The sequence below is a fragment of the Setaria italica genome, chromosome VII, assembly GCF_000263155.2.
Source record: "Setaria italica strain Yugu1 chromosome VII, Setaria_italica_v2.0, whole genome shotgun sequence".
Classification (NCBI taxonomy): Eukaryota; Viridiplantae; Streptophyta; class Magnoliopsida; order Poales; family Poaceae; genus Setaria; species Setaria italica.
Genome location: NC_028456.1, coordinates 34,961,067 through 34,988,810, shown reverse-complemented (window position 1 = coordinate 34,988,810; position 27,744 = coordinate 34,961,067). Strand labels below are relative to the sequence as shown.

The window sequence follows — 27,744 nt, the reverse complement described above, 5'->3', positions numbered from 1 at the left end:
TGAATTTTTTTTTGGATACTCTATTTTAAAACATGTGCGTTCAACAAAGAATATGTATAAAATAGTTTTAAGAAAAGTTCCTCACGATGCTCTAAGTTACACCCATATATACATTGGCTCATAAAGTTAAGTCCTGTGTTTTGGTAAATGTTAGTATAGCCAACTAAGAAGTATGGAAAAGTTTTATTCTCATGTCAGACCATATGTATCCAAAGAGTGTATTTATTTAAGTGTTTTCTGAACCTGATCAGTGTGTTTGAATTGACTGCTTGGAGTGTTCGGGTTGGACTGTTGGAGGGAATTAAAATTAATAATCCAGAATCGTAGAGATACTCAAATGCATATCCAAAAGATGGCTCATGGGTTATACCTTCTCGGATGATGCATGCAACGCTACACTTTCCAACGCAGCTCGCTAAAAGAGCAGGCTGCTTCCTATTCTTTTGTTCTCACTGAAAAGTGAACACGAGAATGGTGAAAGGCACTTTGCTTTTGACTTGTGAGCAGTGTTCAGGGCAGTCAACGGCGAGTGGCTTTAGCCTTTCTCTTGCACTTGGAAACAGACTATAGGGTGCAGGCGTGCAGCGTTGGACCCATGAAATTCAAGTGAAGTTGCGAGTCTGGACATGGAAACTCTGCTCAAAGTTGCTGAATTTCGTGCATTTGCATACGGTGCTGCAGATGTGAGTTTCCCGGTTCCCCATCTACCAGCACATGTTATTGACAGATTGCAGGGCTGCCATCGGTGCAGTCGATGATTGACAGATGTGAGTTTTTGTGCTTATCTCTCTGATGATTAATAGGCCAATTTCGCTCAAAAACATTGATTAATAGGCCAAAATCTGGTTTCCAGGAATTTGGCAGTTTTGATCAGTTTTGGCCGTCATTCGATTTCATACCAAACCTTTGGTTGCGTAGACACTTTGTCTTTGTCACTTAGAATTTCAGAGATCAAGTAACAAATTCGGTTGCCAAGATTCTAGCATATCATAATCTACCTTCTCAAGTATCACAAATTTTTACCCTGGAGTTCTCATTTTATTTTGACAGATCGGTAATTTTATCACACAGGGAGCATATATAGCAAGCCCGCTGTCGTCTCATGGCAGGGTTGGAAACTATGGTAAGATATTCAGTCGTATCATTTAATTAAAAATGCCCTACCATTTTTTTTTGCTGCTACCAAAGGTGAGCATACCGCACACGGACAAATGTCCCAAAGTTTAAATTCACGTATCATAGTACAATACTAGTACAGGACCTATATTTTTCGACAAACGACAGTCGGTTAGACATTAGACTCTTGATCAAGAGGCATGAAGATTAGTCTGCATAAGATAATTCAATCCATATCCTTGAATATTATAGCACAATATGTTGTTTTTTTGCAAAACACAGTACGTTTACATACACGCATGACACTCAACCTTATAAATACACGTACGCAATCCTTCCCTTGTGAATGTGTTTGTATGGTGAAAGAATAAACAAACATTGGATGATTTGATTCTGATTCAGCAGAAAAACAGAATAATAAACAGAAATTCTAGAATCCAAAACCCTACCAAGCGATGGGGTGTAATTCAAACTCTAGGTATATCCTTTATTACCACATAATGAGCCTTGAGCCCGGTGAATCCCTACGTGGTGTACGTATCAAAACACTCAATTCGCCAAGCCAAACAAACAAATTATATGACGGCCGATCGAATTTCGAAAAGAACAAAATAGAGGTAGGCACTCCTGTTGGAATTTGGATTCACCTCGCACGACGGAGGACACAGGTATTGACATGGACGTACGACCACCAAAAGAACAGCTGCACATAAAAGCAGCACAAATATGGATCAACGGCACGTCAACACCCGACATATCAAACCCCTTGCGTCATCATGCGCGTGAACTCGTTGAAGCACACGAAGCCGTCGCCGTCGACGTCCACGCCGCCGATCATGCGCCGGCAGTCCTCGACGGAGCACCGGTCGTCGCCGAGCGACGCGAGCACCGCCAGGAGCTCCTCGGCCGAGATCCTGCCGTCCCCGTCGGCGTCGAACACCGCGAACGTCTCCCTGAGCTCGCCCACGTCCTCCACCTCCGCCGCCGCGATATCCTCCAGCGCGAGGCCGGCCGCCTCCGCCTCGGCGAGCATCGCCGCCAGCTCCGCCTCGCTCGAGACCACCCGCCTCAGGGCGATCTCCAGGTCCTCCCTCGTCACGGGCGCCGGGTTTCTCTTGGCCCCGGAAGCCGACGCTGATGCCGACGGCGGCAGGACGGTGCGCCGCTTCGTGACGGTCGCACACTCATCGGACGAAGACGACGTGGTGGAGCCGAAGGAGGCGCTCTTGCCGTTCTTCGACCTCGTCCTCTTGCTGACCTCCTTCTTGGCGCCGGAGGAACCGAAGAACGGCACGCCAAGCTTCATGGCGGTGATGCTACCTTCAACCCGAGGGATCGAATCGACGAGATGATCGAAGTAGGACTCTAGGACTCTAATTAGAAGGGAAGGAGGTAGGAAGGTGAGGGGTGGAGAAGACGATGCGTTTATAGCTAGGGAGGTCGCGGGACGACGAAGACGATCGACCCGAGTAAGCTTCCGCGAAGCTTCGCGCCGGGGCGCGGGAAAAAAACGGCCGGTTCGCACGGGGACCTACCTCCGCTGTGCGTGCGATGGCGATGGATGGCGATGCGATTCGTTCGCCTCCTCCGCTTTCAAGGTTTCTCTCGTCTACCAAGCTAGCTAGTACTCCTACGGCGGATGCGATCGATGGATGCGTTTGCATGAGACCAAAGAGATCCATCACTTGCGCTTGCATCAAGGTGATCGACTAGTCCCTCTGTGACGTCAACTCATGAGGGTTTTTACCTTGATCGAACTCTCTCGACGTCTCCGTCCAAAAAAGAACCACTTGTTACCAAACGCAAATGGCCAAACCCAAACATGAAACAAGGCAAGACAAAGCTGATATGCACACGAAAACGTTTTTTTTTTAAAAAAAGTAACTGGCAAGAGCTTTATCGGGCATACGTCCACATGTGCCGCCACCGCCGACCGGAAAACGGATTAATTTGTGCTAGTTAAAATAGTGGCTGGACAACGATGTATATGTATTGATCCTGGTAACGATGGTCAACAGTTTGCTGATACAAAAACTGAACTTTGTTAACCACTACGCCGTCCAACACGTACGTCGTAGTCGTGACCTCGTGAACACGGGGTGCAGCTCAGAAGAACTTGCAGTTCAGTGACAGGGACGTCAAGTCGGCAGCGTACAGCATACTACACTTGAACAGGAAAGTTTCACCAGCTAGCATCATGGTCTGGCTAAGTTTTGGTGCCGTACGTATACGGCGTATCATACGTTCCTAGTAGCCAGGGATTTGGTTGATGCATGATGAAGGTGCCAGGAAACTTCCGCTTGCGTTTCGTAAAGTCTCAGGAAACTAGTAACCTGATGACAGTACGTGCAAGAGGTACAGATCGACAGCGTGACCTTTGATGAGCGTGTGAGTTGGTTCGGAAACTCATCAGGAATTTCGGCCGCGTTACCGCTGCACTGCCTTGCTCCTCGTCCTTGGAAACAGCAAAAGCAAAAAAGCCCAGCCGTCCCTTTTGTTGCAGCTGCGCCGTGTGATTCCGATGGCTGTGGCATCAGCAGCAGTTGAGCACCCACAGACAGCTCTGCTACTCACTCCGTGAGCTAACCGCTAACCATTTCTCACGGATCAGTAGTTGTTGAGCCCTCAATCCAAGTGAATGCTCGCGGCTTCGTGCAGCGTGTCATGCTGTCATATGCTCCAGGCTCAGCATTTGTTCAGAGAGAGACGCTCTGCCTTTTACTTTTGCGTGAACTTGTGATTGAACCCTAGGCTCATCATGTCACAGTTCTAAAAAGGTGCCCAGGTTGATTAGAGAAAAATGATACTAATTTTTATCCCTAAAAATAAAAAAAAATCTCGATCAGCGGGAAAGACGTCCTCGCTGACTTTGCGGGTCCACCGAAGCTTGGCCGGGGCAGGAACCTCACGAGCGTCCGCTTCCTTGGCAGCCTGGGAACCATCTGCATCCATTGCACAAGGAGGTGGGCACAAATAATGCATCACCGAGCTACACGCTCATCTGCTTTTATCTCTAAAAGTACGAGCAGAACAACTTATGTTCAGCCCAACAACTCTACTCTGTCCAACAAATCGAAACTGCAACATTTTGTGCTGTTCCGCGCACGATTCGAGTGGCACCACTCTACTGGAACAACTCCACGTACCCTCACAAGTCAGAACGAAGCTCCCAAGCAAGCTGCCATGACGGCGTTGCAACCACCTCCGCGCCTCCGTGACAAAATCTGATTGGAATCACACACTCATGACTCATCGTGTAATCATATCATCACATGACCTCAGAGCACGAACCTGAAGCCAGCGACGAAGCATTCGGCCTTGTGCTTGACCATCTGGTGGAGCCCCCGTTCACCGCCGGGCAACACCTCCACGCCGGTGAACACCGTCACCGGGACAGAGTCATACTCGTCCCGCTCATTCTCGACCATGAAGCTACTGGCAATGCAGAACCTCCGCTCGCCAAGCCACACCAGGTCACCCGTCACCTCCCACCAGTCCTCCGGCAGCTCAAACTCCCTCCCGATATGCCGCACCGTCGGCGGCGAAGACCCCGCGTCGGCGGAGAGGTTCTCCAGCGTGCACAGGTCGTAGGGGCCGCCGCCGCCGTCTGACGACAAGCCGAGCCAGAGGCCCAGCTCGGGGACGTACTCGGCTCTTGTGAAGGGCAGCACCCAGTCGCCCACCTTGTTCCACTTGTCGGTCGCCGTGTCGAAGGCGTAGGTCGCCGTGGTGGTCGACACGCAGATCCTGGTGCCGCCGACCACCGCGAAGCGAGCCTGCAGGGGGCCCTCGTACCTCTTGTCCTCGAAGAATGGCGGCTTCGGGAGCGGACCCCAGCACCAGTGATCGACGGGGTCGTAGGCGCGGCGAGCACCTCGAAGCTGGACGACCTGCAAGGATTCATGCCCATCATGTACAGGCAGTCTGCGTGATCGTCGTCGTCGACGTCGCCGGACATGGCCTCACCCGGGGCCGGTATGGAGACGGCCACACAGCTGTGCCCTTGGCTGAGTTGAGCTCGGGCATGGCGGTCAGGGATCGCGACTCGGCGTAGAAGATGCTGTTGGAATCACTTGCTTAAAATACATTCCAGATTTTATTTGAAGGAAAAATACATAGATAAAAAATAGTGCAAGTATATAAAACATGTAAACAGGCAACGTACTTACTAGAATAGGATTGCGCAAGAAAATTACTCAATGATCCCGCGCAGAACATAGTCGAACGTTTCGAAGTAGATGTTGCAGATCACCAAGCGGTCGCAGGTAGACGCTGCCCAAACACCTGATTGCCGCCCAGTGCAGGAGTCTCCCAGCAGTGGTTTCGGAGATTCCGCTTTCCTTCAAGTTCGGTGCATGCTGAATTCAAAGGGCGAGGATGCGCAGCAATAAGAGTTTCAGCACAGCGAGTAGTGAGGCAAGCGTGTGACAGCGTGCCTTTCAACCAGGACGTTTCCTGGTGTTATAGGTCCTCGTAGTGCATCAATTTCCTCATCAAGCAGCAGCATCAAGTAGTAGAAACTGACAGAAACTGCTGCCATCAAATAGTAGAAACTGATGCACCTTATTGTTGTTTAAAAAAGTAGTTTCAATCTTATTGAAGTGCCATTAGACTCAGCATAAAAAAATAGAAACTGCATAAATAATAGCCTGTTGTACACACGCGTCGCGCAAGCCGCAAGTCACGCGATTTTTCATGCGAAAATACGCGTACATGTAGTAACAGTCTCCTTCTCTCTTATTTGTACCTATTTTGCATAGAGAGGAGACTCCCATATAAGTAAGACAAACTCTCCTTAATTTAGCACTATGGGATTAAAGATTGTACATGTTTTGCAATTTTCAGATTAAACCACACATGGCCGATCTTGTAGGGGTTAGCGGTCCGCGTGGATGGTTGGTAGTGGATGCTGGGTCCGGCCAGACGGCCAATGGCCCCGATCTTGTTGATGCCATTCTGCTGCAGCTTCTCCGTCATCTTGGATTTGGCCTCTGCTTCGAGTGCTTGTGCCGTTGATGGGTAGAAGAGGTTGGGCACGTCAAGGTGCCTCAGCGAGTACAGGTCGCGGCCCTCGCGCAGCACCAGATGCAGAGACTGGCGGCTCAGCTTCCCGCCGCAGCTCATCTTCAACGGTAGCGGCCGGCGGCGTAGGGTTGGATCATGGATGCAGCGGCGGCGCTAGATGGGGAAGAGAGACAGATAGAAACGATAGACACACGGAAGGGAGAGTGGGGCAGTGGGCTGAGACGCGACATGGGGGACTGACTAGTGGGCCCTCCTTGGGCCAGTTGGTTGGGCCTTGCGGACGGATGTGACGTGGCAAAACAAAATTCGGCGCTTCGGGCGAGGGAAATTTTTCATCGGACACTCCGATAAAATATTAAAAATTACGAAATGCAACATCAACAATCACTATTTGCAACATGAATAATACTTACGTCGTTCAACTCTCCGGAATATGAATATTATATTTCATGCAACATTCACTATGAAACATGTAGATACAATAGTTGCAACATCAATATTTAACTATTGCAACATATATCGAACACTTATGTCGGAGCATCCGATTTTTTAAAGATTTCTAAGATTTCAGACATCTGTTCTGTAGCATTGCCGAACAAAATTTCAACGTCAAATGCTCAGTTGCGTTCACGGCTTCCTCCGCATCTTCAAAAAAGTGAAACCATGCACTTGCTGACTTGCACCGGCACTGGAATCGTATTATACACAGACAGAACGTTACTGAAAAGGCATTAATAGCCGAAACGTTAGTAAAATCAAACATTCTATAATCTACACAAACATTCGTCACAAGGGGGAATTTCAGTAAATGCAAGCAGTTTAGCCGCAGGGAGTGAGCTTCTTGTTGCCTGCGCCACGAGGATTGTCATCCTTCCAGTCGTCCCATGCTCTCGCTTTGGCCTCCTCGGCATCCTCATCCTCTTGGGCTGAGCTAGTGCCGTCCTTGTGCCACGCCGAGTTTGCTTCTTTGATCATATTTGCAGTCCTTTCTTGCCATTTCTCCATCATTTTCATTTCGCACAAACCAGCTTCTTCTATGCTCATCGTTGGCAGCCTATATAGTGACAGCAAGGGTACCTCTCATTAGCTCCAACAATGCTCCATGAAACATCAAATCATGGACCGTATAGGATCAGTCCAGAGGTGCATGATCTGATTTATCAGTATGACATTGTAACTTAACAATGTGTTTCATTAGGGATTGTGGTAAATAGTGCTCATTCCATGCTAGCTAATGTTATCATTAGCAGAGATGCACAACACGGAAAATGGCAAATATTGCAGTGTTTGGCTGTATTCGAAGGCATACCTGTAACCAGGCTGAAAAACTTGTGCTGCCATTCTTTCCCTTTCACTGGTCAGTCCTCCACCAACAAGGCTTGCAGGTCCAAATATCATGGGTTGGTGTTTGTGCTCATGAGCTTGCGAAACACTTGCTCTACCTTCAAGGACGTCTTGAGCAAATGTTGCACAGGTGATTGGATCAGCTGGTTTGGAATATGGTGCACGGTTTGCAGCATTATGGTGCCATGCTTCAGCTTTTTGTGTACGTTCATCAAGCATTTCACGAGCAAATGCATTCCCATCCTACATAGATGGAAAGGTTACTCCAGGCAACATTTCTGTTCAATGAAAGTGATTGCTTTTGGGGTAGAAAATCTACTGGATTATATGTTGAGAAAGGATTACTTCTAGACATTTTAATAGCCACGGTTTCTTCATAAATATGCAGAAACTAGCCAACAACCAGATTCAAACCATATGAAATATATATATATATTAATTTCCCAAATAAAAAAGAACTCATGGGATGAAATGTTTCCAGTGTCTTGTAGCTGTTCCCAATCATAAGGGAAAAAAGCTATATGAAGAGATGCCAATCAGAAGACATCACATCTTTGGTTAACATTTGGCACATGATATGTTGAGAACACAGCTACTTTAAAATTTTGTGTATTGATATACAAGAAAGCTACTGTAATTCCTGTTCCAACATTTTTTTTCTTAAGGCTGCTTACAAGTTGAAATTTCCCCATTATATAGCTAACAATATATCCCCCATCCAAATTGCACAAAGCAGAACTTATATGCATTTATCATATTTATGTGAGGCCTGATAGCCTGAGAATCCCACATTATCAGAAGAAAAAAGTTTCCTAAAAATGATCAGCCTAAGATGCTACTGACAAGAAATAGCCAAATCACTATCATTAGCATTACCTTTTCCTTTCTTTCCTTTACAGCTAGAAGCATTTCTTCTTCCTTCTTTAGCATGTCGAGAAGATCAAACGCCTACATAAGGAATCACAACAGATTAGTGCTTAAATATTATGAATGCAAGTACTGCAATTTGAGAAACAGAAACCCTCTAAAATCAGCTTGTGTAACATTTAATGCCATAGCAGACTAACCTTGCAGAGAGCCAATGAGATAGTAGCTAACCAAGCCTGCAGCATGGCAAAAGTAAATCAGAACCAGAGCATATGTTCCAATTAATTACAAAAAAGTGCAAGGTAATAATATAAACTTTGGAAACACACATCAATAAGATATGAAAACCCTATGTGTAGATTCTGAAAGAATCATTTAGTCATGCCAATTTAAATAGCATAGAAAGAATAAGCATTAAAATTTGAAGACCTTGCAGTGAAGATTTATTTCTATGGGATAAATATGTGTCAAGTGTCACTAGAGAGAACAAGATCCTCATGGGCTTGGTATGCACTAAAAGGAGCATCACAGGGTGTGTGGTTGACTTCCTGCAGGTAATTAAGAACTAGCTACATGCATCAAATTCATAAAGCTCCCTACATGCATCAAATGAAAATCCCTTATGTCAAGTGGAATAGAGCTTCATCTTCTAGAATATCACAGCTCATGTTAATTTGAAAAATTAAAATAAAATCCCTCCTGTCAAGAGGAGAAAAGCTATATTTTCTAGTATATCACAGCTCATTTCAATGTTTTTAAAAAATAAAACCCCTCCTGTGAAGAAGAGCAAAGCTATATGTTCTAGTATATCACAGCTCATTTTAAATTGAAATATGCTGAAATATAGAAACCAGAAAAAACATATGATTCAACACAGAACACCTTCCAGGTGTGGGATGCTAACCTCTCTTTCTTCCTCCCCATCATCCTCCAAGGCATCTTCCTCCCCAGCTTCAACAGGAGCAGATAAAGCAGCTGCCCTCAATGAACGCCCACGCCTTTCTTTTCTCTCTTTAATCTCTTGGAGCTTCGTTTCCGCAGCTTTTTGACGTTTGAACCGGGCAATCTAGTCTCCAGAAATGAGAAATGGAGTAAATTACAGGAGATTAACTGAGTCAAAAACATGTGAAGTGTAAGCAGCCTATATACCCCAGATTTTGGAGGCTCAATGGAAGGATCATGTCACATATTTATTGTCTTTCTAGCTTTCTATTCTAGACTGCAAACTGTTCATGTTACTAGCAAAAAAAGTAATTTGGTCTCACCTTCTGTGCTCTTCTGTTTGCCATAGTATCAGGCTGCTTCCGTCTAGATAATTCAAGCTCATCTTGTGGAATAAGCTCTAGTACTTCACCTAGAGCAACGAACTCCTGTGGAACCAAAAAGGAGTGATTCGTACATGAGTAATGGGTGATCTGCTGACAAATGAATCAATGTGGCAGGACAGATTGCTAACCTTGAAATGGTTCTGTGATGCCTTAAGAATTGGGATCCTGTCCTCCTGAGCAATCTTCTCAGTCATTTCCCCGAGATAGTATGGGACCTAAATTACCAACAAAGATCAGAGATATAACCCTAATAGCAATTGTTGTGATCCGAGCTGCGCTGACAACTGACAACCCGTCTAGAGTCATGTATGGCCTGTTTCATGAACTCATTAACAGAGCAGGGGGATGGAGAGGAGCCTTACCAGCAGGTATTTGAGGTTGGCGGTGGAGACGTCTTCCTTGGTCTCATTGGGGGAGAAGAGGCCGAGCTTGCTGACCATATCGTCGCAGCGCCGCAGCAGCTCGACCCCCTTCCGGATCCCTTCCTGCCCATCACAAAATCCACCAACGTAATAAGCACAAACCTCTTGGTGATTACGAGAAGGACGAGGCGATCCAGAATAGGGGGGAACCTGGTCGAGGGCGGAGCTGGAGGCGAGGCCGTGGAGCCGGGACGCCCTGTCGAAGAGGGCGGGGAGCGGGAGGTCGGCGTCGTCGTCCTCCACCGCCGCGGCCGCGTGGAGGCGCATCTGCGACTGCATCTTGTTCCCGACCTCCTCCACCTCCACCATTTCGACCGGACGGAAGCGAGCGAGAGATCGGCGGCAAAACCCTAGAGGCGGCCCGGCCAGGCGGGGCAGAGTCGCAGGAAGCAGAGGGGCCGAGAGAGAGTGAGAGTCCGCGGCGGAAGGTGGGGAGCAGGGGCTGGCCGTCGTGCCGTATTGGCTAGCTTTGGTGTGGTGGTGGACCGTGGACGTGGAGAGGCCGAGAGCCCGAGACGCCAGAATGTTTCGGGTTACCGAGGGCACGCTTGGTCTGTGCCAAGTATGCTCTACCAAAAATTGGTCATAATCAAATCATAGGCAATGCCAAAACATGGGCTACCAAAGATTGCCAAATATCGTTTAACATATGAGTATGACATAATATTTTTTCTTCTTCTAAATATAGTCGTCAACTGAGATCTTATTTTGTAGATTTAATTGCAAGGATTGTTAATATGTAATTGGTTTTTCAATAGGATGCATCATTTAGCAAATATTAGCACTTGAAGCTTCTTAATCCTTACCTTTTGGAGTTCGTGTAGCAAGTAAACTGCTGCCACGTTGCTCCCTGGAGCTCCCGTTGGCTGCCAAAGCGTGGGCGAGCCATTTCCTCGCCCTCGTTTTCGCCTGCGTTGGCTGTGCTGCGCAGCTAGGAGCTCGTTGGCACGCCAATCGTCGGCAGCAAACCAAATAGCGACCAAATTCTGTAGGCGCACTAATTTTTTTTTTTGGTAGGGTTGCGATTGGTAACAATCCAAACACGCCCCAAAACTCTGGTGCATCGTGTTCGCGTCGGGGCTGCACGGCTTCCTTTCCCTTCCTCCCGGGTGTCGGCGACCGCGCGGCGTGGCGGCGGGAGACTTGGCCGGCGTCAAGGGGCCTGTTCGTTTCAGCTTATAAGCCGGCTGAAAAGCTGAAACGGCTGATTTGTTGTGAGAGGAAAACACTGTTTGGTGGCTGATAAGCCGGATGAATAAGCTGAAGCGAACAGGCCCAAGATTTGTGGGCGGATCGGTGTAGCCGGAACACCTGGGCCGCACGCCGGCGCATTGCCGTTGGGACACGAAAACATGGGCAACTGCGTAAGCTTGTCGTAGGGTACTAGGGACCTGGCTGGTGGCTGCCGGACTTTCTGCAGTGAGGAGTCATCGGCGGACCATCGAGGTGGTAACGGATGCCAATTTTTGGGCTATTTCGAAAGCGGCGGCCATAGCATAATAATCTCAACTTGGAGAAACTAAACTCCTTTTAGAATTTTCCTGAAACGATGAACAGAGCTAATGGAGAGAAGTATAACCAGGTGAACTACCTTTGAAATAAACTCCTTTTGGGGGCATGCTCCCATTACAACAAAAGAAAAACAGGACCACAGCTCCTAAAGAGCAACAGCACAACTCAAACGTATATTTACACGTACCAATTTGCCAGCAGCCCACTGGACTACTTCAAAACAAAAGCTACAAACTACTCATCTCACAACAAAACACTTGGCGATTTCGCCACTGGACCAGCCACCTTCTATTCCCAGGCCCTGTTGTGCAATGGTCGCCAGTCCTTATTTCTTCCTCTATGATCCTGCCAGCCGCTTCTTTGGTGGTACCCGTCATCCTGGTTCCTCTGTTTATTGTTCCTCTGCTGGAAGTACCCGCTGCTGTTCCGTTTTCTTCCAGACGTGTGACTTGGATCCTCATTCCAATGTCTATTATTGTTGGATCCACCATAGAAGCTATCATTCCTGTTGTTTGATGCATGCTGTTCATTGCTCCAGCCGCGCCAACTAGGCTTCTCCAAAGCAGCACCCCAACCGGAGTTGCCATTACCCCATTTACTGGAAGATTCATTGTTCCCTCCCCAAATAGCCTTGGATCCTAGACTGGCCTCCCAATCCCACTTATTCACTTCAGCTGGCTTTTCTATGTAGATGTCCCAGTTTCCAGATTCGTTCTGGGTACACTTGTTAACTGCCCCGGCATTGCCCGATCCAGTAGCCGGGGCTGAATAATCTGAATCAAATGGTAGCCGTACCTTGTCCAGGTCAGCTACCAACTCGGGATCAACTTTGCAGCGGTGGTCGACCTTATCAATGTACATATCAGGGCCTGGCAAAGGAATATCAGAAGGTTGGCCATGATAATTAGACCAGAACCTTGCCTTTGCATTCTGAAAATTCTCAAAGGCTCCTGAATCATCCCACTGCTCAAGGTTATTATATACTGAAACATATTGCTTGTTTTCGCAGAACCTCTGCCAGGAAATGTTGCCAACGTAACTGCAGAATTCCCTTTCCCATAATGGGACTGGGCAGTGCTCGTGTCCTGCGTATATGAAAATAAATGTTCGAATTTTATGAAACCGTCATGGTAATACAGGATGATACAGAATTTGCTAACCTACTGCATTCAGCAAAAGAAAACATAAATAGCTAGATTGATTAATGATTAGTACTTTGCCGTGCAAATTTGGAAGATAACAGACAGAAATTTCAGAATGAGTTCAGTAACCTGAAAGAGAAAAGGCTTTTTATTTCAAATTATTGATATGGGTAGAAACTGAGTATCCCTGTCGCTGGTTCACTGGTGATGGCGGAAGTATTCCCTGCCATTTTAAAATTAATTTTCACTTTTTTTCTATTTTGATCCCTACAAATCCTGTCAGTAATACAGATGGTAAGGAAAATCCTATCAATAAAACCAAAACCATATCCCTAAAGGCTAAAAGCTTGTCCATGTAATCCAACATTCTAGGATTACTAGCATCAGAGCCTATAGCTATAAGGTGCTTCTTTCATAAGCCAAGCCACTCCAGCTAGGATACAAACTCATTAATTGCATGGATGGCTTTCCACTTCCTCTGCATTCATATGAATGACTGCTAAACAAAGGAATTATTCATAATTCCTGATAAAGGGTTTGATCCTTATATGGCACCATTCCTTCTACAGGTAGGTCTCTGTTTCATATACAGTTGGATTTAACGTGTCATTTATTTAATGATAATAATTAGTAAGCAAGAAGAAAGTGCACATGTGTCATCCATCAGACAAAAATTTTGATGCCATATTGCTTGAGAAAAAGATGGTCATATTACTTGATCAGGAAGGGACTAGCGACTAGGCATTTCGACAAAGTGCGCAAAAGGACAAAGTAATCAAAGATGGGTGCAAGGCGCGAAGTGAGCCATGAATCCAGAAGACCCCAGTTGTTGGACTTATGTAAAGGGCGAAATGAACAGTTGTATTGTAGCCAACTAGAAGGGGGAACATTCAACATCTTAAAATACACTGCCTGATACTATAGATTTGTACTTCCATGCATCTTCAAAATATTTTGTGTTAATTTTCCCTCATAGTCATTACCAATTTGAACCCCAATTATAAATTATTGTTGGGAAAGATGATAAATTGCGCAAAATGGACTGTGGCCAGAAAATACAGCCTACTTTACAAAGTGGCAAAGCTGCAATTGCAGTACACCAATACCCTCCCTATTCCTATCCCCCCTAGGAATTTTTATCTGCAATAGGTGCGATAGTCAAGTAAAGCTAGCATTTTTCTGACACTTCGTTGTAACATTCTGCAGCGGCAAGAACAGACACATGAGGAGGCCTAAAGCAACAGGTTAGTTTACATCGGCAACTCTGATTTTAAGTCCGAATCAATGACCAAGTCACCAAATCTCCGTTCCGCAAGAATGAAGAAGTAAACACCAAGATATAACAAGTTCTAAACCAATCCTAACCCAAGCAAGAGATTACGGGATGATATAACCCAAATCAGAAGAAAACAGGCATTCGTCCGTACCGTAATCAGGCGGAGGGAGAGGAGGCGGGCGGCGGGAGCGGTCGGGCTGCCTCCTCACATACCGCGACCGATTCCAACCCCCCATCGGGAGGAGGAAGAGGAGGAGCACCCAGCACCCAACTCAAGGGTTCGCCGGAGCTCCCGGCGGCGGCGGCACCAAACCAAGGCAGCCCAATGGCAATCAACCAGAATCCCCCAAGAACTAGCTTGTGATGCGGCTACGAATCAATTGCGCCGCGAGATTGGGGCCGCCGACGGGTGCGTGCCCAGGAGTATATCTACACAGCCGAGAGCGGAAAAGGCAAGCAGAGAGCTGCGCGGCGAGTGCGCGAGGAAGAAGAAGAGACGGCAAGCCGAAGCCGGGCCTGAAACGTGCGCTGCTGCCTCGGCCTTTATTCGGGGGGCTCCTGTACAGCTGTACAGCTACCGGAGGTAGCTAAAAGCCCATTAAACCCAATTAAAAATTCAAATCAACATTTTAATAAATCAGATTCAACATTTCAACTAATTAGATTCAACGTTTCAACCAATCAGATTCAACATTTTCCAGAAGTTAGATCAACATATAAATATACTTGATTCAACATTTCAAAAAAAATCAACATTTTACCAGAAAATACAACATTCAACATTTTAACTATTTACGTCAACATTTGAATAAATTAGGTTCGATACTTTTTCAAATAAAAATCAACATTTCTCTCTTTTTTCCATTTCTTCTTCAACCTCAGGTAGAGCTGCCCACGCGACCGGCGAACCTAGGGGAGCGGCGATGCATGAAACTAGCGGCGTGCGGGTCGACGCACCTAGGGGCGGCGCCCAACGCGGCCAGTGGTGCCCGGAACCGCAGCCTCTAGATCGGCGCGGCAGCGCACACAATTGACGGTGCGAAGGGTTGCGCCCGCAGGGGATCAGGGGTGGCTTGTGGGCAAGAGTTAGCTAAGGCTCGGGGAGAGAAAGAATGCATCCAACGGATATAATTGCACGCACTATATCCGCGCACGAATCTCAAATAATGGAAGTTGGGTAAGAAAAAACTTAGGGCTCGTTTGGCAGGGCTCCGCCTATAGCTCCTCTGATGAAGCAGCTTCTCTGTTGAAGCCGAAACTGTTTTGAAGAGCGTTTGGCAAAACGGCTTTTCGTATATTCTAGAGGATAGACGTGGAAGGTTAAATGTCCAATATGCCCATAGCTATTTAATTTGGATGTGCATATAATTTATATTTCCTATCCATTTATAACGTGATTTCATATTAAAAAACTCAATAAATTTTATACGTTAACCAAACTTCCCTTTCCTTTTATTTTTTATCGCAATTTTCTTTGTTTTTTCCTTCCGGCCGTTCCTTTTTCTTTCTATCGGCCGCTCTCCCTATCTGTCTCCTTCCGTCCTTATCCACAGACCCAGGCCAGCACGCTTCTTCCTCGCCGTTAGGCTCCTCCAGCGCCGCGTGAAGCCCCCACCGGCCACCGCGCTGTCCTGCTGTTTCGCTCCGGCCGCGTAGTGCGAGGCTCCACCGCTCCTCTGCTGCTTCACTTCGAACCTGCCGCACGAGGCCCTCGCCGCCCTGCTCCATCGCCATCGCGTGCTGCTTCTCCACCGCCCTTCGCTGTTGCAGGCGCGCCTCTGCCCTTCCTCAACATTGTAGGGCGCCGTTGCCTTCCCCAGCGCGCCATCAACGAGCAAGGTCCGGGTTGGGGCATTTTCGCTTTCGCCTAGGACGATAGGAGGTGGGGGTGATTGGTGAAGCCGCGGGGAGCCAGATTTTTCAGCTCCGCCCGTTTAGCGTGAGCCGTTTCGTAGCATCTCTCCGGCTTCGTTGGTAAAGTCATTTTGAGCATGCCCTTTTGGCAGGGCTTCATCTGAAGCCGGTGAAAAAGCCCTGCCAAAGAGGGCCACAGGTTTCCCGTTATTCGGCGCAGTTTTTTGGGCCAGGCCCGTCCAGGCCCATTATCAACTGAGCCCAGGAATATCTACGCGTTCCAACCAGTATATCGTTGTCGTTCGTCGGCCGTTGCTTGTCCACTCCACCCGCCCACCACCATGCTCTCCGCCATGGCCGCGCGTCCCGTGACCGTAGCGAGCAGCTCACCCCTCCTTCGTCTCCCAGCCCAGGCTGCTTCTGCTGCTTCCGGCACCTCCTCTTCCCCTGGTACGTCTGTGCCCGCCGCTTGCTCGCGCGTCATTATTTGATTATTCCGTCACTTCCTATTTTTTTTTATGTTTTTGTTTTCCCATACAGTGGTTCGTGGAGTCAAATCGGAGGCGGCAGCGAAGCGCTCGCTCCTTCGTCGGTGCCCCATGCTGCTGACCTCTGTGGCAGGTAAGCTCCGAGCTTCCCTGTTCCCGACTTCCCGGCATGCTTACTTCGGTTGCAGTCTGTTCGATGAAATGGCCGTGACTGACATGAGGGCGATGTCTGGGTTGCAGTGGGCAGTCTGGTTGCTGCTGGCGCTGCAAATGCTACTGAGCTATTGGATCCTATGGTTAGGAGAATCACGTGTGCCTTCAAATATGTTCCATTTTCACTGTTTAATGTCCATTAAGGAGTTGTTGATCCCTGATTACTTTGTGTCAGATTATGATTACAGCGTGGCTAATATGTCGTAAAACTGTTGAATCTGTACCATCTACCATGTACTAGTTATAGGAATGAGCAACAACATACACTTTTGCCTTTCTAATGTAGTCAATTTCTGCTCTTGTATCTTTCCTGTTGCATCAGTTTGTTTAGACTTCCATTGCAAAGGTTTATTTGTTTTGCTTTAATCCCTGCAAACCACTTGCTTCTCATCAGCACGGATCATCAGGACTCCTCTTGGCTGACCTTGGCATTGGAGATTGGTTTGGAGGTTTGCTGTTTTCAGCTGGGCAGCAGGCTAATGAGGCTGTTCAGGATCAGCTATCTGCTCTCAGTTTCTCTAGGTCTGTTTTTCTTTTTCTCTTTGTTAACTTCTTGTTGGCAATTGTACCTCCTCAGTTTTTCCTTTTCTCCTCCTACTGCGATATCTCTTCCTTTCTAACCTTTACCTTTGATTCTCCAGCTTAGCAGTCATTTTTGGCGCTGGACTTGTAACTAGTCTGTCTCCTTGTACACTCAGTGTTCTACCATTGACTCTAGGATATATAGGTAAGCATGTGTTTATGTTTTGAATAGTTGATAGGTTCACAAGAATCAGTTGTCATTGATGACTCATTGACCCTGGTATAATTCTTTCTTCGTAAACTTTCAGGGGCATTCGGTTCTGGGAAAGGCCAGGCTGAGGTAATTGTGGTTTTGTATGCCATAGAAAAACTAGGAAGAAATTCTCATTTATACTGGACATCTCCATCTGGATGCTTACCTTGAGTAACTCCTGATATGTACTTTGACTTTTCCTGCTTATTAGGTTGTTGGAAATTCAATAGCATTTTCATTAGGACTGGCAACAACCTTAGCTATTCTTGGTGTTGCTGCCTCTTTTGCTGGAAAGGCTTATGGGCAGGTTGGGCAAGGACTCCCAGTGGCTGCTTCTGGGTTGGCCATTGTCATGGGATTGAATCTTCTGGAGGTAAATCATGGGAGAAATGAAAAATTTGTAAAATGGAGCATGTCAGACAAGGCTTTTCTTCTACCCTGTTTGCTTAAGCTAAATTGTTATGAGTTAATGCCTGTTTCTCTCAGTTTCTCATCATAAATACTTGTATAAACTGATTGTGGTGGTAGTTCATTTTGATGGAATCGTATTTCTACTTTTACTCTCGTAACAGTACATATTACTACATGATTTTGCCCTAACTGTTTATTTTCTGGTTATTCTGTATTCAACAGGTAGTTGAGTTGCAACTTCCCTCGTTTTTCAGTGATTTTGACCCACGAACTGCTGCAGCTAACCTCCCTTCAAGTGATGCCTCCTGACACCATTGTTTATTTCCTATTAAGAATACTAATGTGCATATCATCAAGCTTCGCTTTTTTCACAAATAATATTTTTCTTTGCTAATAATTTGCAGGTGCACAAGCATATCTTGCTGGTCTTACATTTGCATTGGCAGCATCACCTTGCAGTACACCTGTTCTAGCTACCCTTCTGGGATATGTGGCCACTTCAAAAGTATGTATAATGGGATGAATAAGTTGCTCAGCGGTCAATAGTTCATTACTGTTATTTAAAGTTCAACACAGCTAAAAACTTCATCATATTTTTATCATGGAGACTTTGATTAGTAAAACAGTAGATAATTACATTCTTCCTCCTGATACCATTGTTTGAGCTTTTTTCTTTCAGGATCCAATTGTTGGAGGAAGCTTGTTGTTGACATATACGACTGGCTATGTTGCACCTCTTCTTATTGCAGCTTCCTTTGCTGGAGTATTGCAGGTGAGAATATCGTCTTGTTATCTTTTCTTGAGGACTTTGTGGTGGGTGTGAACTGCAGATAAAAACAACCCAACAAGATAGGAACTTTGAATTGCTCTTAAAACTTAATTAATAGCACCACAGCAATAGACCAAATTTGTTATACTACTTTTGTGCCCCAATAATTAAGTTAATGGCCTTCTGTAGAGTTTGCTGTCATTCAGAAGATACTCAGCATGGATAAACCCAATCAGGTATCTACTTCTAACTGGTATCTGAATGTTTTCTGTTAAGTGCCTGGTTAAATGTTGGATTGAATATCCATTTGTATCTTGTGCTTTCTAGTCATGATTCTGAAACTGAAGCCTTATGACATATGACAAGTTTTCATCAACTTTCAGATTTCATATGCACTTGCATGTGATGGCTCTGCAAACTACTGAACTCACCTATTTCCAAAAACATGTTATCTGAAGTCGAGATTATTATCAATCATTCCGTCTTCTAATACTTGCCTTCCCCCCCTTGAGATATGTCCTGAACTAACATTTTTTTGGCAGTGGTGCATTTCTTCTTGGTGGAGGAGTTTATACCTTACTGGACAGGGTGTTTCCTGCAACATCCATGGTAATGTAGTCCTTGCTGGACAAGAACTGCATGGCAACGATCTGTTGAACATGATCCAAATGTAAGAAGAAAAGTAGCTAACTTATGCTAACAATGTGTATAGTTATGTACAGTGGCTCGGGACAACCAAAACATCTTGACCTTAATAGACTGTTTGGGCCTCGATAATTAGAGCTTGGAGGTCTACTCTGCTAAAATTTTATTCCTGGATATTTTATCATGTTCTAATATCAACTGTGCGAAACTTCAGCTGGCTGTGAGGCTGTCGCATTCAACTTCTTGACGATTGTAGCTTACTCCAACATACTTGTAACAGAAATTGCATATTAAGTTAACAAACAGGTATTTGAGCCCACATTACATTCTCACACATAAATTCCTAGGCGAACTTTAATTCCGACCAGTTTCCACCATCCGTGAAGTCCTGTCAATTCAAGTGGCTAAAAATGTTAGCTCAGAAACAGAAGTACGGAACACATTTAGTTGAACACTTGAACTATCGTCCTAGGTTCTTCAAGTTGGAACAAAAATTACTTGTTCATCACAAAGTTGGTTGCTCCTTGAGTTGCACGCTCGAGAAGCAACTTCCTTGCTTTGGTCGCTATTCCCTCTGGCTACACCACAATGGAATTGACAGTTTAGGCAGGCAATGAAATTATTTTGTTAACTCTTCAATTTTTCCTCCTGAAAAAAGCATCCTGACGGCCTGACCTCTTCCGGAAACCAGACGCCTGGCTGTGTGTTGCCCTCAAGAATCGCTAAAACAAATGCAGTTGCTGCATAACCGACCGATCTGAAAAATCCACACAATTTTTAGTAACTGCTAAAACTTAGGGGTACACCTGAGCTTTGAACGTCCGTGCACATAAAACTCATAAATTGAGAGGCTTTGAACCCTAAACCCTAAACGTCTGTGTTCTTGTTTGTTTACTTTTCTGGTTAATTAGATCTGGCAACATTTAGTTATATAGCAAAGTGAAACTTCCTATGAGTAAATAATGTTGGGCCTAGATATTAATTGCTCCCTCCAATCACAAATAAGTAGTGTTTTGGTGTTGTCTTAAGTCAAATATTTGAAACTTTGGTAGCATAGTACTTTTTAAGTGTTGAGTTTGAGTATTTAAAAATGTTACGGGTAAATTTATCTCAAAATATAGTTTCATCAAAATATACTTTCGCAGTGTTTTGTAAATATTTGTAACAGTAAGGATGAATCAAAAGTTGTATTTTGGCGACCTTGTTGATGTCTGAAACACCACTTGTTTGTGACTAGATGTAGTAGGTATTATATTGAGGTTGCTTAATTGTTACTGCTTTGTACTTACATGGATAGCTTTCTATGAGTAAATAATCCAAGAATATTCTGGCCATTTGAATACTGCAAGTCTACCTGCAGAAAGAAAATGACAAATTGGGGTAATGCGATTTATTAGTCCAGGTTCCTGCTTATTAGTCCAGGTTCCTCCTAAGATATTCCTCGACACTGAAGAACACCACTAGTGCAGATAGGGAGTCAAAAGTACCATTGTTATACGCAATGGCATCCTTCCCAAGAAGCAAAAAACTTGACGCCAACATTGTTGGGCCAACACCACCGGAACCTGCAATGTAGTAGGAAAACCTAGAGAAGAGATTTAGTGGATGCATAAGGATGCTAATTTCTAAATTCATAAATCTCGAATCATTTATAAACTTATTAATGCGGTACATAGAGATGTTTTTAAAATAAGAGGGTTACTCAAATTAAGTACCTACCAGGACTTAGGAGTGAAATCATATATATAACGGGAAACAATACTTTACTCCACCACATACCAGAAGAAAACCAAATATTGCAACCACCCTTCTTTGTACACCGAATGATTATTTTGAATTTACTTCTCTAGACCATGAAGAACTCTAACCTTAGTCTTTCAGGTTTGCAAACTTTTTTGCTTCTTGCAGCATGCACAAGCTCAGCAGCCATCACTGTCACAAGAGCAGAATACAACAAATGAACAAGCAATAAAAGACTTGTTACTTTTTGCAACAAAAGAACTGATTATGTTCACCTCTTCTATACATTTCAGCAGCTAGTACTACTTAACAAAGCACATGCACAACCATCTATGTATAATTTTTTCATTAAGTCACCCAGCAGCACACAGCGGCGGCGGCAGGGAGCGCCATGCATTCTCGGACGACCATGCCCATGGTGAACTATTCCTCTTCCTCACAGCACAGGGGCTCTCCATCCATGTTTTGCATATAAACTAGCCGCTATTTCGCTTGCTTTGAAGTTAATTAGCAGGAGATAAGAAAGAATAATCGATTGCGTATCGTCGGCATTGGTCAACTCAAGTATATACACTATCTAATTGCACACGCCACGCACAAACCACAAATGCATGCGTCACGCGCGAAGATCACACGGTATGTACCTGATTCTGCAATCTCCATACCGTTGACCTCATAATCCCTAATCTCTGTTTTCTAGCTAGAGTTTTAGATGTCACGAAGGCAAATGATGAAGTGTAAGTGATGCAAAATTGAATGGAACTATTTCACATTATAGGATTGACATTTTCGACTACTTGGTTGCTGCAGAGATGTTGGAAACAGAGCACTTGTTTAGCTCATCACATGGTTCGTGGTCCTTGAGACGTGCATGCAATACCTCAATCTTTCAAGTATATATGCCTCATTAATTAGTGATCGAGGTCTAGTAGTTAGAAATTGAGAGTAAATAAAATAAATAATTAGGATCCTTTCACATCCAAAAAACTCAAACAAAAGACAAATATATAGCCAGTAAAAGCCCAGAATTTGTAAAAAAATATTATAGAAGATGAACGTTCGACTATTTTGCAGTGGGCACATATATCACAACATAAATAATAGCTAGTAACATGTATACATGGCTACTCTACGGTCTTACACTTGCATTTACAAAAATATAGGTCATAAAGAAATGATGTAGATTTGTTTAGTTAACATCCATATGACAAAGAATAATGTTTTAAAAATATCCTCAAACGGGTGGTAGTTGCCACCACACCATGGGTAGCTACCCCACCCCCAGAGCTGATGCTGAAAGATAAGCGAGGCCTATGCATAATCAATCCTAATGTGCAGAGATGAACATTGAATGGTTTTGGGTCTAGGGTGTTTCATGTACCATGCTTCCACACCCATTCAAGTGTACCACTTGTTTTATATATACAACCCTTTCGGAAAAAAAATAGCCGATCAATCATACAAAAACATCGTGCTCCCGATCTGGGGACTTCAACATCCTGCTGGCTGCCACATTCAACTTCTCTAGGTCCCAAGATTTAGCTGAGCACTGTCAAGCATACAAGAATTTTAGCATACTTAATCATCTCACACATAAATTCCTAGGCCGACTTCCTTTGGATCAGTTTCTACCATCCAGGAAGGCCTGCCAATTCAAATGGCAGAACATGCATGTTAGCTCAGAGATAAAACATATCAGCTGAGACATAATATGAGGCTATTGTGTTTGGGCAATGAAAAATCACTTGTTCATCACGAAGTTGCTTGTCCCTTGAGATGCACGTTCAAGAAGAAGCTTCCTTGCTTCGATTGCTATTCCCTCTGGCTGCATTATAGCAAATTGAGACAGTTTAGTTTGGGGAATAAATCTCCTTTGTAAACTCCTTTTTTCTTGCCTAAAAAAAAGGAAACTTCTCTTTTCCTTTTCTCTTTTTCCATTAAAACTAACCTCTTCTGGAAACCAAACGCCTGGCTGGGTGTTGCCCTCAAGAACTGCCAAAGCAAATGCAGCTGTTGCAAAGCCCACCGATCTGAATATTCCATTATAGCATGCTTAGATAAAGTAGATATAGACATATAGTTTTCTTATGTAACTAGTTCTCCAATTTTGACGTATGAATTCCTTTTGGTGGCATCTGACTAGAAATTTTTCATAACGTTAACACTGTAAGAGAATGCAACCAGATATTTTCCCAGTTTTAAACAAAAAAATTGGAACAGAGGATTTCCACAGGAAGATATTGTAAATCAAAGGAAATCATCAGTTCATATTGCATTGTGCTTTGGACAAAGCCAATGCAAGCTTCGTATTTGTAAATAGTCAGATAGCAGGTGGTGAAAATGTTAAGATTAAAATACTAGATATCAATTAGGTATTGGATGTCAAGAATGCTCAATTGCCCGTGCTTTGTACTTACACAGATAGTTTCTTATGAGTAAATAGTCCAATAGTATTCCGGCCATTTGAACAGTCCAAGTCTACCTGCAGAAACAAATTAAATGAATTGGATCAGGCAATGACCATTATTGGTCCAGTACCACTCTTAACACACATAAAGATCTTTTTTGCCCCGGAACACACATAAAGAACTTACTCTCATGGAGACACGCTCTCCTGCAATGCCGTCAATGGCTCGAACCAATGGATCAACTGACTTGTATAACTTTTGAACCTTAACTTTATCCCTCAAGAACTCCTGAAAGAAGCAAGATGGAGTCAGTTACTCAGGTCAAATTAACTCCAACTCAATCTGAAATATTGTTATGTGTATGTTCTGGATTCCAGTCAATTACAAATCGTTTGGGTTTAACCTTAATAGAAGAATTACTGGTTCAATGTTGTGATTGCCAAAAGATAAATGCTAGTAGCTGGTTGTAACGTATATTAGTTTTAGTTACTACTGGTAACTATAAATAGAAGGGTTCAAATGAATTAACTTCGTGATGCATAATCTGAGGAAAAAGACATACGGCAGGTAACAAGTTTGCGAAAGCCTGCATTCCCCAATTCCAGAAGAAAGGAGCAGTACCAAATCGGGCATTAACAGTTGGTACACCTAAAATCTTAAAAGCACTCTTCACTTCTGGCAAATTCCTGGAATAGGTAACAGAATGTGAAATGTATTAGCTTCTTATGGATATATTAGATTTCAGTGTTGTAAGTTATATTTGGCCAAAGTAATTACAGTAAGTAAACATTTTTCTTTCTGACCCCCTTTCCAAAATCAATGGTCATAGCTCCACTGTAGGGCTTCAATTTGATTTCTTCACCTGAATTAGTAACACAAATAAAATGACTAGAAATTTTCCCGAGGAACATCTTAGGTATGCTAATGAAAATGTAGGAGGTACCCTTGTTATATGCAATTACATCCTCCCCAAGAAGCAGGAAACTTGTTGTCAGTATTGTTGGACCAGCACCACCAGTACCTGCAGTATAGTAGAAGAATCTAAAAAGGCATTTAGCAACATAAAAAATAGGTATGTATGCGTAAAAAAACTAATCACTACCTTCATAAATCAAGGAACAATTGAAGAAAGTGGTTAATACAACACAGAGATTATGAGGTGTTTGTAAACACAACATGAATACTCTCAGCCTATCTACAGAGAGGAACATATCATACTTGTATGATTTAACTGCTAAATGCCAACAGGAAACCATATCCACCCTTTCCATACAGTGAACAACTATTTTGACATTTCCTTTTCTAGAAAACAAAAGAAATCTAACCTGAGTCTCTCAGGTTCGCCATTTTCACTTCTCGCAGCACGTACGAGCTCAGCAGCCATCACTGTCACCAGAGAAGAATACAATACATTAATTATCAAAACAAAATTCAAGATATTCCACCTCTTCTAGATGGCAACTTCTATTAGTTAATGAAAGAAATTTCACTAAATTATCTGTACACAAATTGATGTGGTCAATTTTGATTTGCATCACATTGTGTCCTGGAACTGGAAGAAGGAATGCGCAAATGCGGAACTGAGCCTCTTTCTCAGTTTGGTGAGGACAGGTTATTTACAATTTGGCAATTAAACGATAATACATTGGTCCATTACTCCATTCCCTAGTGCATAAATGTGTGTAGTTTTTCTTTTTGGACAATGTCTAGTCATACAATTTTAACTTTTACCACTAATATGAGAAAATGTATTTAGACTGACATAATGAAAGTAATACTAATATACCGCCATAAAAAATACATTTATTATATTTCCAGAGCTTTTAGCAGCACACTGATAAAAAAGATCAGTAAATGTCATTTCTTCGAAATCATGATATGTCATTGTTATGCATTTTGCACAGAGGAAGCAACTCATTTCTATAATTTCAATGTCGGGCATACGTGCTTAATCTATTTCCCGTTTTCCCTCTTCATACTAGCTTGAGTTCACATGATTTATCTAACTTGCCGTCCAAAGCGAGGAAATTTATGAATATCAAATTACTAACAGAAAGAAAATACACCAATTACCATTGCTGACTCCAGGATATATGCCAGCAGTAGTAATAGCTGGAATACCGGCAGCTTTTGCTTGTTCATGGAAACTATTTGCTCTCCACGAATAATCAGTATCATCGCAAACATCAATGTATGCTGTCTGCTCAGAGAAAGGAAGTGTGCCAATAGCATTTTCAGGTAAGTAACATTTTCCTAAATTTCAATGGATTTCAAAAAAAAACTACGCATGCAATTGTGCCTAAGCACAGCATCCTTCTATTGGCAAACTTTCTGCACTACCTTCGTAGATATCGCTGCCTGCAATACAGTGCACTCCTCCGCTCTTTGGAAAGGTCCAGCAGTATGGACAACTAGATCCACACCTGGGGGGAAAAGAAAATTTTCAGGTAGTTATTCTTCTCCTCAAGCAAAACTAAACAGTGGGTTAGGGGATCAAACATCAGGAGTCAGGTGAGGGTTGTTTGGAGCTTTGCGATTGTTACTGCTATTGTGGAATTGTAACATGAATTGGTATACTCTAGCATAGCCTGCTTTAGTCAGAGCACAAGTAGGATGCGTCATTACTAACCCTGTAGCGCTTTCTCCAGCATGCTCGCATTGCGGATTTCAACCTGGACAAATTCAGACTTCTCGCCAAGCTTAGCTGCAAAGGATTCACCTTTCTCCCTGGCAAAATGGGCCACCGATAAGTGGCATATTATTTCAGAACGAACAGATAAGGACACGCTGCTGGTTCAGACTTCAGAGGAGTTGGTATCGAGGGTGGGGTACCGGTTCCTGTCTCCGACGAGAATGTTGAGGTCAGGGCGGAGCTTGGAGAGCGCGGTGGCCGTGGAGCCTCAGACGCGGCCGGCGCCGCCGAGCACGAGCACGCGGGCGCTCCTGGAGGGCTTCCTCTTGGCAGCGTCGGCTGACGGAGCGGTGGGCGCGGCGGCGGGAGGCGCGCATGCTCTGACCACGCCCATGGTGGCCATTCCGGTGGGCTTATCGCCTAGGGGGCTACGGGCTACCGCTCTCGCCGAGGGATGTTGAAAGTGTCGCGTCGCCGTGGGCGCTGTTTGGAGCGAGCGCAAGAACGACGTGCGTCGTTGGCAACCGTTGGTGATGGTGGCAGTGAATTTTAGGTAAGGGTGTTGCACAGACAATGCGTCTACCACCGTACAAGTTTATCATCTGTGTGCTGCACAAAATTGTTTTTATTCACCTGTATTCTTTTTTCTTATAACCATCATTTTTCATGCAAAAACATCATGCTCAATCTGGGGGCTTCAACATGCTGCTGGCTGTTGCATTCAACTTCTCGCAGATGGTAAATTACTCCAATATTTAGTTGGCCATTGTCCAGCATCCAGGAAATTTAAGCACATTTATATCTTCTCACACATAAATTCCTAGGATGACTTCCTTTGGATCAATTTCTACCATCCAGGAAGGCCTGCCAACTCACATGTTAGCTCAAACAAAACACGAGTTGGAACATCAATGCTGTTTTTGAGGTTGGGAAAAGGAGAGATCACTTGTTCATCACGAAGTTACTTGTCCCTTGAGATGCACGCTCAAGAAGCAGCTTCCTTGCTTCGATTGGTATTCCCTCTGGCTGCATTATAACAATTTGACGTAGTTTAGTTTGCGAAATGAAGTCATTTCTTGACTTTCCTTTTCATGTTTTTGTTGTACTAAACCATTTTTTAGGCCTATTTTACTAAAGCATTCCTCACCTCTTCTGAAACCAAACTCCTGGCTGTGTGTTGCCCTCAAGAACCGCTAAAGCAAATGCGGCTGGTCCAAAGCCCACTGATCTGAAAATTCAATCTAGCATATGCTTAGGTGCAGTACAGAGTGAAGGGACGTGACACCTCAAGAGGAGGTGAATTGGATGTTCTACTTCGAGCACATAAAAAATCTAATCCAATTTCTATCTATATGTGCACTAGGTTTTTCTATGTATTGCTATCTCTTCCGCAAAAGAATTTTGCACCCTAGGTTTCAATTCTACAAACTACACATGGCAATTCTAGGAAAGGTAAATGCGGAAAGTAAGTGCAATAAGAAATGCGGAAGGTAAATGAGGTAGAGAAGGCAAACTCTCGACGTGGCGACACGGCGATTTTTACCGAGGTATTGGAAAGCAAAACTTTCCACTAGTCCTCGTTGTTGGAGGCCCTCTCAAAGGGAATGCCCACGTAAGGGCATAAACTCCCCAGTCACGTAACTTCGCAGGATAGCCGACGGGCCTTCCCACGCGCAAGTGGGTCTCCGTATAGCCTCTCCCGGATGCTCCTTGCCGCTCTTCACTTGGTAGAGCTTCGGCAAAACGCCTAGGGCCTCTCCTCCCTATCACAAGCAGC

The 27,744-nt window shown here is 44.4% G+C and overlaps 4 protein-coding genes, 1 long non-coding RNA gene and 1 pseudogene across 5 annotated transcripts; 1 reads left to right on the top strand and 5 right to left on the bottom strand.

The window, feature by feature from the left end:
• Nucleotides 1–1,484: 1,484 nt before the first annotated feature.
• On the bottom strand, nt 1,485–2,588 carry LOC101752934 (probable calcium-binding protein CML36). Its single transcript, XM_004977442.4, has one exon. The coding sequence runs from the start codon at nt 2,420–2,422 to the stop codon at nt 1,874–1,876; it is 549 nt and encodes a 182-aa protein (XP_004977499.1). The 5' UTR covers nt 2,423–2,588; the 3' UTR covers nt 1,485–1,873.
• A 4,075-nt stretch (nt 2,589–6,663) lies between these two features.
• On the bottom strand, nt 6,664–10,591 carry LOC101752522 (PP2A regulatory subunit TAP46). Its single transcript, XM_004977441.4, has 9 exons — nt 10,253–10,591; nt 10,043–10,165; nt 9,809–9,895; nt 9,618–9,722; nt 9,257–9,418; nt 8,553–8,588; nt 8,362–8,433; nt 7,451–7,728; nt 6,664–7,195 (listed from the first exon to the last, which is right to left on the bottom strand). The coding sequence occupies exons 1-9, from the start codon at nt 10,409–10,411 to the stop codon at nt 6,961–6,963; spliced, it is 1,257 nt and encodes a 418-aa protein (XP_004977498.1). The 5' UTR covers nt 10,412–10,591; the 3' UTR covers nt 6,664–6,960.
• Nucleotides 10,592–11,675: 1,084 nt separating this feature from the next.
• LOC101786665 lies at nt 11,676–14,536 on the bottom strand. Its single transcript, XM_004977440.2, has 2 exons — nt 14,184–14,536; nt 11,676–12,699 (listed from the first exon to the last, which is right to left on the bottom strand). Exons 1-2 carry the CDS (start codon nt 14,266–14,268, stop codon nt 11,903–11,905), a joined length of 882 nt encoding a protein of 293 aa, XP_004977497.1. The 5' UTR covers nt 14,269–14,536; the 3' UTR covers nt 11,676–11,902.
• Nucleotides 14,537–15,555: 1,019 nt separating this feature from the next.
• On the top strand, nt 15,556–19,406 carry LOC101786269 (cytochrome c-type biogenesis ccda-like chloroplastic protein 1). The gene is made up of 12 exons (XM_004977439.4): nt 15,556–16,336; nt 16,427–16,507; nt 16,615–16,670; nt 16,982–17,109; nt 17,229–17,314; nt 17,418–17,449; nt 17,574–17,735; nt 17,996–18,068; nt 18,178–18,278; nt 18,453–18,545; nt 18,732–18,778; nt 19,085–19,406. Exons 1-12 carry the CDS (start codon nt 16,228–16,230, stop codon nt 19,158–19,160), a joined length of 1,044 nt encoding a protein of 347 aa, XP_004977496.1. The 5' UTR covers nt 15,556–16,227; the 3' UTR covers nt 19,161–19,406.
• Nucleotides 19,407–22,089: 2,683 nt separating this feature from the next.
• LOC101785601 lies at nt 22,090–26,475 on the bottom strand (annotated as a pseudogene).
• Nucleotides 26,476–26,685: 210 nt separating this feature from the next.
• Nucleotides 26,686–27,169, bottom strand: LOC106804409. The gene is made up of 3 exons (XR_001393259.2): nt 27,115–27,169; nt 26,914–26,993; nt 26,686–26,831 (listed from the first exon to the last, which is right to left on the bottom strand). It is a non-coding gene; the product is annotated as an uncharacterized LOC106804409 (long non-coding RNA).
• Between the last annotated feature and the right edge of the window lie 575 nt (nt 27,170–27,744).